We start from the raw sequence: 12321 nt of genomic DNA, 5'->3' as shown, positions 1-12321 counted from the left end.
AAAGCGTTGAATGCAGTGGTGTAAAGCACCGCCACTGGACTCTAGAGCAGTGGATACATGTTTTCTGGAGTGATGAATCACACTTCTCCGTCTGGCAATCCGATGGAAGAGTCTGGGTTTGGCGATTACCAGAAGAACGGTACTTGTCTGATTGCAATGTCCCAAGTATTAAGTTTGGTGGAGGGGGGATTATGGTGTGGGGTGGATTTTCATGAGTTGGGCTCGGCCCCTTAGTTCCAGTGAAAGGAATTCTTAATGCTTCAGCAGACCAAAAGAAAATTTCATGCTCCCAACTTTGGGGGAAGTTGGGGAACAGCCCCTTCCTGTTCCAACATGACTGCACACCAGTGCACAAAGCATGGTCCATAAAGACATGGATGAGCAAACTTGACTGGCATGCACAGAGTCTTGACCTCAACACGATAGAACACCTTTGGGATGAATTAGAGTGGAGACTGCAAGCCAGGCCTTCTCATCCAGGATCAGTGTCTGATCTCACAAATGCGTTTCTTTAAGAATGGTCAAAAATTCCCATAAACACACTTCTACACCTTGTGGAAAGCCTTCCCAGAAGAGTTGAAGCTGTTATAGATGCAAAAGGTGGGCCATCATTTTGAACCCTATGGATTAAGAATGGGATGTCACTCAAGTTCATATGCGTGTGAGGGCAGACGAGTGAATATTTTTGGCAATATAGTGTATAATAGCATTCCATAAACAGACCACATTATGGGATTCCATATACAACCCCTATTTTACCATTTTATTATAATATGACATTTTATATGCAGACCATATTGTGGCATCTCCTATACAGGCTATGCTATGGCATTCCATATACAGGCTATATTATGGTATTCCACATTCAGGTCTTATTATGGAATAACAAACAGAGCATGTTATGACAATCCACTTACAGGCCTTAATATGGGATTTCTCATCATCTACCACAATGACACTGTAGATGTGCTATGCAAATGATGCCAAGGGTCAGCACAGACAGGCTGAGAGAAGAAAGACTCGGAGATTACGCCTGTTATTTTTTTTTCTCTTTTTTTTTCTTGCCCCACTTTGGCTTGCTGTCTAGCTACGCTAAACAAACAGCATCCTGGGGTTGATTTGAGCCGCTTGAACTTTTCCGTCTGCTGGAATCTGTTCAGAGTGGAGAAGTGTCCTGGTGACATTTCGCTGCTTGTCATTTTAAGTGCTTGGGGGGAGGTCAGCGGGTGCGTGGAGCTGCATGCACGCTTCTGAATCCAGATAGGGCCTGTCGTACTTAAAAAAAAGCAAGGGAAAGCAGATAAAAAAGAGAAAGAAGAGACTGATGGCAGGAACACTCCTCGTGGAGTAGGCTTCAGATGTTTTTAACTGAAGTGCAGCTGAGGAACACTCGAGAACACTTGGTTCAAAAGTGCTTGATCTCCACTTTGTTCAATAATGCTAGTTATCCATCTCCAGAGGATCTTCAGAATGTCTTTGTTTTTGCGGTACACAGTAAATCTGCAGCTTTCCCCTCCACGGAATCAGTTTAATCCCGCAAAACACAGCCAGGGCTCTCAGGAAGGTGAACACATAACTAGAAATCAGTTTGCACTTCAGAATTTAAGCCAGGTTGCAGCAATGCAATGTGTAGACAAACAAATCACCTCTAAAACGTGCTTCATGCTAACCCTGCATGGCATGAACACCTTAAAAATGCCTCTTGTTGAAGTATTTCTCACTTGTAGTTCATGGAAACTTTCATCCTACACCACGTTTGTGTTTGTAAGCAGAAGAGGAGATATTTTACTATGATTTGAACTTGATTGGAACTTATTGTTGCTCAAACCTGTCGGAAACTTAGAATGAAATCCGATCGTAGATGGAATTCATTGCAAAAATGTGTAATTAGTGTAAATACATTTAAATACAGCAAACAATCTAGACTTTACAATTTTAAACTCTGATATTTTACTGCTGTTTAAAGGGCAATTTTGAAAACTTTCTGCATAATTAAGATGTAAAGATAGTCATTCAGAGTGGCTTGGTGTGAAATGCTTTGGTCTAGAGAAACTTTGAGTCAGAATTGTTCACAGTGGTGGTGACAGGAACCAGATGTCCACCTCTAAGAGCTCCCTCACAGAGATTTATTACAGGAAATGGTTATGAATTCACTGCCTGATGTCTGAGACGCTGTTTCATGATAGTTTTGAGAGATTTTGGACTAAAACATGTTTTATAAATCCAGAAAATCTGGAAAAAATCCTATAAGGATTAATACATGTGGTAGTAAAAAGGGAAATTCCAAGAATTTCTCGACATTTTAGCATAAATAAATCAAATTAAACCCCATTCAGAGTGGCTTGGTGTGAAATGCTCTGTTCTATAGAAATTCACAGTCAGAATTGTTCACAGTGGTGGTGATAGGAACCAGACGTCCACCTCTAAAAGCTCCCTCACAGAAAGTTGTTTTATGTTAGTTCTTAGGTTTTGGTCAAAAGTAACCATTTTTTGAAAGCTATTCATGGTGGAGGGATACATGCAGGGTGTTATGAGGCAAAATAGTTTATTATTTTTATTTATTTTTTCAGATTTTCCACTATTTTCCCATCATCAGCATGATATATCAAACTCAGAAGACTCGTGTAGGTTCACTGGTGGTTTTGGATAGTAAATAAAATGTCTACATCTGTGTTGTAGTCATAGAGACCCCTGGTTCCTATCACCACCACTGTAAAGACATCTGAACCATTTCACACCAAACCATTCTGAGTTAATGTATACTACTCAATTTTCCAGATACTACCAGCATTATCATATTATGCTAATGCATGTAAATATTGCTGATTTTTTTACGTTTAGAAAGGCTGTAGTGACGGAGGAGTGAGTGATTGAGTGAGTGAGTGAGTGAGTGAGTGAGTGAGTGAGTGAGTGAGTGAGCGTGAGGTGTGACTTTGTGTTTGTGTTGGGCTCCCAGTGGGTTTGACTTGCTTTTGATCAGGCTGAGTCTGATAGGCTGGAGCTGATCTGAGTGAATATTCACTTTGATTTGATTCTATAGCTGCCCCCCATCTCACACAGCAGAAACCTGCACTCTCTCACTCTACACTGGCTCTATTCTCAGGCTGTTTCTGATACATATACTCTCAATGTATTTTACATGTCAAGAGAGTGAGCGGACCCTCTCAAGCAAATATAGTTCCATAACATGTAAAATCCCCAGTGGTCCCAGTGGTCATCTGGCAAGATATGCCCTGGACAGGTCGCCAGTCCACAGGGCAGACAGACAGACACATTAACTCACACACCTAGGGTCAATTTAGCGTGTCCAATTGGCCTGACTGCATGTCTTTGGACTGTGGGGGGAAGCCGACGCAGACAAAGGGAGAACATGCAAACTCCACACATAAAGGAACCTGGTCACCCAGCCAGGGAACTGAACCCAGGCCCTACTTGCTGCGAGGCGGCAGCGCTACCCACCACACCACCACATGTAAAATACATTGAGAGCATATGTATCAGAAACAGCCTGAGAATAGAGCCAGTTCTTTATTGAAAAAAATAAATACTTTAAAAAACAATCAAATATTCAGACCTTAGATATTTGCAAGGATTATTTTCTTATCTATTTAAACCTGAGGCTTTAATAGACATAGTACTTAGTCAAATATGTATATATGCAAAATCATGTATAAGGTTCTTTCTATTGGGCGGTATGTGGCTCAAAATCTGACCCCTAAATTTACACTCATGAAAATAATATTCACAATATTTTAAGATGTTTATATTTTTAAAAACTTAAGTTGATTAAGATTTTTCTTAAGGTTAAATAAAAAAAATATATTAAAATTATGTTGAACCACATTTTCATGTCATTACCGAAACACAAAGAGTTTTAGCATGTGGGTGGGGTCTTATTTTCACCACGCCCCTGCTTTTTAAAGCAGGAAGCGAGGCTGCATCCCTGTCCCTCATTGCCTCATGTTGAGCAGTAAATGTGTCCCAAAGTCTGAAAATCAGTGTAGAACATTAAGCACTGTCAATACTGAAACACATTTTCTGCAATTAAGTACAATTTTTATATTTTTAGTGAAAATATGATGATTTTATGTGTGAACAGCTGCTCAAAGCTGTGTTTGCTACTTATGTACTGTTTAGTGTTTTTTAGTTCAGCTCAAAATGAGTTAAACTTCTTACTTCCAACACATTTGGTAGTTTTAGTAATGCTGTGATTGTTTTGGTAGTGACAAAATGTAATGTGCATTCATTTGTTTTAATGAAATAACCATAATTAAGTATAGAGCAGGGATGCACCACTCCAGTCCTGGAGGACTGGTCTCCAGCACAGTTTGGTGATTTACCTGCTCCAACACACCTGATTACATGTTTCTGTTAATTACCAGGTTAATTGGGTATGTTTGAGCTGGGAAACCTCCAAACTATGCAGGACACCGGCCCTCCAGGACTGGAGTTGTGCATCCCTGGTATAGAGTCACTCGAAGCAAAAGGTTTTTAAGTCTGAGTTTAGTTCAACGTCCCAAATGTGTTGGTTAGCTCTGACTTTAAAGCAGTTCAATAGAATCATCCGTACACAGTACTGTGCAAAGGTCAGAGACCACATTCTTTTATTTAATATCAAGTCAAAACCATTAAGTGCAAGTAAAAAAGAAAACACGTTTAACCTGAAATTACACCTTCGAAACTGAACATAATATCTTTAAGGTGTTTCAGATCTGAGGCAGCTTGATTTTCTCCTCTCTCTCAAAGATGGAAGCTTTAAGTGCTGTCTATCTGATGGGGTCAGTTTTGGTGTCAGTCAGCTCTTCCAGGTGGTTGTTAGAAGTCACATTTTCTTTGTATCATTTTTTCAACCGTAGTTAATGTTTTTTTTCCACTTTTTTCACTTCTTTTCCTTTGACCTCTTTCCTCATGCAAGTGGATTATTTTATATCTAATCTTCCTACAAATATCTGAATAATTCATATTTACTTTATGGCTGTTTTTACCAGCAATTAAATAAATAAAGGGTGTTTGCACAGTACCTCTAAAATGTGGCCTGTTGTCACGATTGGCCCCTCCCAGTCCTGTCCATGTGTTCGTGTTTTGGTTTAAGTCCTGCCCCCTGTTTGGTTACTCCGCCCCTGATTGTTTTCACTTGACCCTCGTTATCCCTGTGTATTTAAGCCCTGTGTTTGGCTCTTGTGTTTGCCGGTCTTTGTTCGATGTATCGTTCTGTTTGTTGGCTTTGTTTGAATCTCTGTGTTGTTCATTGTATTCTGGTCTGTCATGTCTGAACCCTGTTTTCTCCATGTTGGCTCTTTGACCCTGGACAGTTTTGACTATGACCCTGGATTTGCCCGTAATAAATCTCGCTTATCTCAGCGTGTGCGTCCGCCTCCTCGCTCCCCCTTACACCTGTACTAAATTTATGCCACATTTTATATTTTTTCCTCAGTGTGTGGAACTCAAATAACTAGATATTGTGTGTTAAAATGTGCAGAAAAAGGCCAGATTTTTATTAGAAAATCAACAGTGTATCATAGCCGTCCAAGAAAACAAGCTGTCCTTTATGTTTAACAATGAATGGGATGATAGAAATGGATCAAATGTTCAATGACTTGAAAAACAACTTCAAAACACTTCTTTTTTCTTCTCCTTGTTTTTTTTTTTAGCAGTGACAATCTGATCTGTAATCTATAGTCAAATCTATCATGAAACTTTTGCATATGGCTACATAACTACATACACAGATTCCCAAAAAAATCAATGTATTATTGTTTGGCTCTCATCTATGACAGACTCATAGGATCATGGCTCATGGTAAGGATTTAAGGTCATCTGTACATTATCCTCAATATCCTACAGTGTATCTGCTCCTGCCTTTGATCTGCTCCCCCAGAAGACCCCTATCTGTCCCAGCAGTAAACTGCATCTGCAGCCAGACGACCTTGATAATGTTTTCCTCCTTAAAGAGGATTACCAGCCCGGGCTAAAGCTGCACATCTGAGCTGTGGATGAAGGTGTGAAGTGTGAATGATGATGATATTGGGAGGTGTTGTTCTGTCAGGGGAACGGTACAGCTTACAGGAACAACTTAGTGGTGAATTTGCTTAACAATAATTAATCATTGTAATTGCATTAGGCATTTGTAATGAATTGTATTAGCCTATGTAATTATTTGCGATTAATCACATCAGCCTGTGTAGTTAATCATGATTATTCACATCAGCCTGTGTAGTAAATCATGATTATTCACATCAGCCTGTGTAGTTAATCATGATTATTCACATCAGCCTGTGTAGTTAATCATGATTATTCACATCAACCTGTGTAGTTAATCATGATTATTCACATCAGCCTGTGTAGTAAATCATGATTATTCACATCAGCCTGTGTAGTAAATCATGATTATTCACATCAGCCTGTGTAGTTAATCATGATTATTCACATCAGCCTGTGTAGTAAATCATGATTATTCACATCAGCCTGTGTAGTTAATCATGATTATTCACATCAGCCTGTGTAGTAAATCATGATTATTCACATCAGCCTGTGTAGTTAATCATGATTATTCACATCAGCCTGTGTAGTTTGCATTTGTTCATAGTCTATGTAGTTCAATAGTCTATGTAGCCAATCATGTTTAATTTTACATATTGTGTAGTACCCAGAAATCAATAGGCCTTCTCTGAAGGCCCAGAAGGCCCTCATTGTTCCGCTGTAGAAATAATTGTTATCAAGAGAGTCACTAATGGCACGTTTAAAAGCTGCATTTGAGTGAGGGGGCTGCAGCTGTGGAGTCATAGCAAGGACTTCAGAGTGAAACTATGGTAAGTTTAAAGGGCCAAATGAGGAAAATAACATTTTAAAAAAAGAAAATTTCTTCTTACATCCTGATAACAATCAATAAATCAAATAGTCTAACAAAAAAGAAAAAAAATCATTATCTGTGGAGGTTACTGGATTGTAAAACTCTGAATGACCTACCTGCCTCTCTACCTACCTACTTCACAACATGTGCTCTGCACAGTGGAGGACGAAGGAAAAAGCACTAAAGTATTTGCCTTCAAATGTACTTACGTATCAAAAGTAAAAGTACTAATAGATTAATTATGACTTTAATGGCCTGTTATCATTTTTATAACAAGACTCACTTCATGAACTCATTTCAGGTGAAAGTCCTCCAGCGTCTCTTTTGGTAAACCAGTCTTTTAATAGAACGTCATTAATTAGTGACGCTGACGTCTATTAAAATGATCATAAGCACAAAACACTGAAGGTAAACAGTTTCCATCAGGGAGAACCGAGTGGCTCTGAAATCACTTTTTACACACAAGCAAAGTTTCAGTTTCAGATTTATTTACAACTTAGTTCCAAGTTTCAGTTTAATAAAAACTGGCTTTAAGCTCAGGATCACAGATGAGCTCCTTTACTATGTTGATCTGTAGGCGTCTGTTCATAAACATAAACCAGCCCAAACTAATTTACTATAAAGTGAAATGGTGTTTGTAGAAATTCAGAAAAAAGCCACGTCAGTCTCGACTGCATATGTGGACATATTTCTATATTGTGCTCTATTTACACAAAGTTAGGTTAGTTCATCATTTATGTTGAACAGACTCTCCCAAAGTTTTACGCTGCTGTGCTGACGTTGAACCGTGTGCTGCACTGGGTCGGTATGACCAACAGGTCAAAACAAGCTCTAAACAAAGTGACCACTGGGCCCTGATTGGTGCTCTGGCTTTGCGCTTCTTTCATTTTGACATGTTACGTTTTTATACACACAGAAACCAAAAGGAACGACGGACTTCTTAAAATGTAGTGGAGGAAAAGGTTGCCCAGAATGGAAAAACTTCAGTAAAGTACAAATACGTGAAAACACTACTTAAGTCCAGAAACAAAGTACATTTCCTTAATTACTGTCCACCACTAGCTCTGCATGTGTACTCATTTGTGTATGGAGTGCACATATACACAAATGCGCGCACACACACACACACACACACACACACACACACACACACACACACACACACACACACACACACACACACACACACACACTTCCAAGGTAACAAGCTAAGTTCACAAGAATGGCAGAGAAAGTTACACAGGTACCTACAACAGCTTGCTCTGCTAAAGAAAGAAAAGAAAAACAGAAATAGAAAAGGCTTTGAACAAAAAGAGGCTGGATAAAGCAAGCGTCAAACCAGAGTGAACATTGGCGTGACTTACAGTGAACTGTGGCGAAACTTGAAGGAGTTGAATTGATCTAGTTTGTTTTGTTTTGTTTGTTATCTGGTTTGTTGTGGGGGAATTTTCCTGAAGTATGTAGCCAACATAGCTAGCTACTTTTGTATCTACATCATGTATTGGTCCAATGCTAATGCTAGCACAAACAGCTTCTCATTCACCAGCTTCTTCCCTTAAATGGTGCAGGTGCCAGAATGCAACTGCTGCATCATTTAAGGTGGAATGGGAAAATCTGAACAAACAGCTAGAAAACAGGAGGCCAACTTCACACTTTTAGCTAAGCTGTGAGCTAGCTAGCTATGTTGATCTTGTATGTAATCTGAATGTTCTACGATGCCTGCACTGCAGTGTTGGGAACGTGTCGTTTGATGGCGTTTATCTTATGAATGGCTCCAATGCTCTCTAGCCAGGCTGTGTTTGTTCATGTGTTTTGGTGGGGTGGCTTTGAAAGAGGGCTGAAAGTAGAGGGTGGGATTTTTGGTATACACTTTCTGGTTTCTACCAAGTCACCCACTCCAGCTTCAGTAATGTATCTTTTTAGCGCATTATTAACACTGCAATTGACTCCACTACTTAAAAATGGTAGCATCACCTACAGGACTCTGTGCCCCCCCCCCCCCTTGTTTGAAATACTTCAAAGGACAAATGTCTGAGCCTTGGTGTCGGGGATGCTGGGAGGACACTGCGGCCGCTAACGTGATTTACGCTTTATCTCAGGGCACCTTGGCCAGCTCCACAGTGTCCTGTCCATTTCACACATCTACACATCCAGCAGCACTGACTACAGACCCATCCAAACAGACAGAGTTGTTACTCTGCAGTGAGATTTATATCTCAACACGCTTAAGTTAAGCATCGTGAAAGTGGTGCACAAAAAGGATGGCATCTGGAATCTACACTGCACAGCCACTTTATTAAAAACACCTCCCTTGTAGCTCCACCTTGTAGAGACTGCAGCTTATCTGTCAAAGTACTGTAATAGCACAGGTATTGGCAACATGCGGCTCTTTCGCGGCCCTGTTGTGGCGCCACAGCAGAATTATTTTTTAAATACATATTTAGATTGTTTTAATGAAGCTCTGCTGATGGTTTTAACAATAAAAGTTCTTAAATGCTGGAGTTAATGTATATTTACTAACCCTGAAGGCTGACACGCAGACTGCTGGTCACCATAACAATGCAGACAACGATCTCGCCTAGCTAGTAGCTAAGGAAAAGGCAAAGAGAAAGATTTAAGACAAACAATGATAATTTGGAGACGAATGGACTTATGTGAGTTTATATTCACTCCAGCTGGTTTCCTCATACGTTTAATCTACAATGAGAAACTGACAAACACTAAAAAGTCATGAAGCTGAAGTTCTCCCGTTCCACCTTAAGTGGTGCAGCAGTTACATTCTGGTGCTTCAGGCACCATTTAAGGTGGAACGGGACAATTTGGTCAAGAAGCTGGCGAATGAGAAGCGACTTCAGCCTCGTAAAAAGTCAAATGTTGAGAGACATTTTACAAGAAACAGTTCTACTTCTGCAGAAAAGTTTCCTGCCGGAGATGCGAGAAACACGGCTATAGATGAGATAAAACTAAAGCAGAGTCTATTAAGCCTGTGTTTTTGTTTATATTATTTTTTTAGTCTTTACTAGCACATCAGCACATACTAGAGACATATCTACAGCCAAGGTGATAAAACGGACATAAAATGTTGTGGCTAACAAGGTGGTTTGATTTTTGTTGCAAGTACAAAATGTCTCTTCTTAGCCATTGCGGTTCATCAGTGGTCAATTTCTGACCACTAAGCCACTCTTGACTGGACATTTTTAAGCAGCGGATCACTTTTAACTCAGGCGCTGTTGGAGAACTTTGTGATACTTTTAAAATGAGAAAATTATTAGGAGACTGAAACTATGAAAACAGCAGCTAAATCTGTATCATCCCCCGTGTGAGCAAAAGATATTCCCATTTCAATTCAGTTCCTGCTGGTTCAGTCTCTGAGCAGCTCAACTCATAACTGAGACTTATATTGCAATTTTAGAGTGATAGTTTAGTAGAGAATCAAATCTGTACAAATCTGACCTTTTATCGCAAATGCATTAAATCAGACATATTTGCTGCCTAAAATTTGCTTCTTTATGCCTCAACCCTGTGTTTTCGCTCCCAATCCAATTAAATGCAACCCAGTCTTAGTACTTACATGTTAAAGGAGAATTCCACCAATTTTTCAGACTTTCCGCATAATTAAATGGTTAAGATGTATACAAAGTCATTCAGAGTGGTTTGCTGTGAAATGCCGCCTTCTAGAGGAGCTTGCAGAGTTAGAGTTGTTCATAATGGAAGTGATAGGAACTAGACGTCCAGCTCTGAAAGGTTATTACATGAAATGGTTATGAATATACAGCCTGATGTCTGAAACAGTTTTATGATAGCTTTGAAAAGCTGTTGGCCTCAAATCCATGCCAGAAAGGTACACGGAGGGTGTAAGGCTACATAGTCCCCTAATAAAACGTATTTTTTCACATTTATCACTATTTTCCCATCATCAGTGTTCCATGTAAAACTCAGAAGACTCATGTAGGCTCACTGGTGGTTTTGGACAGTAAATAAAATGCCTATATTTGTGGTGTAGTTGTGGTGACCCCTGGTTCCTATCACCATCACTGTCAATACATCTAAGTCTGTATGTTTCTCTGTATTTTAAGAACTGAATTATGCAGAAATCTGAAAAGTTAACGAACGTTACTGTATATGTAGGCTAGGAATGTGTATGTGTGTGTCTCACTGTACCAGGTCCGGTGGCGTGGGAATTTGGGCTCCGTCAGGATCTCTTTGACAGACATGACGTCACCAGAGATGATGGGATAGAACTCGCAGAGTGAGGCCTCTTCATCACTGTGAAATGCACAAAAAAGGTCTGAGTAAATAAAGTGTGACGCAAATAGAGGAGCCCAAAAACATATTTTAGTTCACACGTAGAGCGCCGCAGACACAATACGCTTCAAAAGTGTCCAGATGTTAAAGGGATTGTCTGGAGGAAAATCATCTGATCCCAGATGCAACCAGTCGGCTGAGACATGCTGGCTGATAGGAGTTGGCCTATTTCATTTAGCACTGCGGCTACAAGTTGCTAACAAACACTAGAAGTCAATAGTCTCCCATTTTTTTCTGTAAATACGTCCTCAAGACTTCTCTCAAACCTCTTAAACTACATCCAGGCCTTCAATAAAGTGCACATAGTTGCTGCTGTGGTTCAGCTTTCAAACACCAGGGCTGGTATACGCAGAGCAGGACTGAGCTTGGATCAAATTCCTCCACATTTATATGCTCATTGTCACAGAAACTGATTCTAGATCAGTACTCTGACTCCTCAGGTGGTTTCTGAATAAAGACCTGTTGTCTAAAGTTGCTCCACACAGTTTTGTTCACTGTTTTAGTAAGTCATACTGTGCCCTAAACCACATTGACTATTCTGTATGAACTTAATGTAGACCTGCAAGTGGTTTGAGAGTGTTGAGAGAAGTTTTCGTGATGTATTTTTACAAAAATTATTTGGGCTAATTGGGTAACTATTGAATTAAAGTATTTGTTAGCTTTATAGCTCCAGTTATACACTAAAAAGGCTAAATTTGGACTCCAAGCATGGCTTTCCAAGTTTTGGCTGATCATTTACATCTGAGGTAAGTGTAAAATTGTTTAAGTTTGACTTTTTTTTACTGAATCATTCACTGAACAATAGAATGGGCATTCTGGAACAGCTGCACATGAGCCTAAGGTCACCATGCCCAATGCCAAGTGTGGGCTAGATGGGTATAAAGCTGCCCAGCATTGGGCTGTGGAGATGTGGGACAGCATTTTCTGGAGTGATGCAGCTCCACCCAGTACCGTCGTGAGAGTTGGAGTGATCCAGAACTGACCATCCAATATCAGAACCTGACCTCACTAATGCTCAATCAAATCCTCACAGCAATGCTTAACATCTACTGTAAAGCCTTCCCAGAAGAGTAGAGGCTGCTACTGCAGCAAAGAGGGATATGTGCCCTATTAAAGGAGTTTTGTAGACATATTCTATTTTTTTCCTGTGAGGCTTAATTGTGACT

The 12321-nt window shown here is 39.9% G+C and overlaps 1 protein-coding gene across 1 annotated transcript in view; it reads right to left on the bottom strand.

Moving 5' to 3' along the window:
- The window catches only part of myom3 (myomesin 3), a 109849-nt gene that overhangs the window by 85339 nt on the left and 12189 nt on the right, over window positions 1–12321 (bottom strand). The window contains exon 3 of the mRNA XM_017695793.2: window positions 11012–11116. Coding sequence (XP_017551282.2) covers window positions 11012–11116 — 105 coding nt within the window. The remainder of the gene's footprint in view (window positions 1–11011; window positions 11117–12321) is intronic.

The sequence above is a fragment of the Pygocentrus nattereri genome, chromosome 24, assembly GCF_015220715.1.
Source record: "Pygocentrus nattereri isolate fPygNat1 chromosome 24, fPygNat1.pri, whole genome shotgun sequence".
Classification (NCBI taxonomy): domain Eukaryota; kingdom Metazoa; phylum Chordata; class Actinopteri; order Characiformes; family Serrasalmidae; genus Pygocentrus; species Pygocentrus nattereri.
This window is presented reverse-complemented; position numbering and strand designations above follow the sequence as displayed.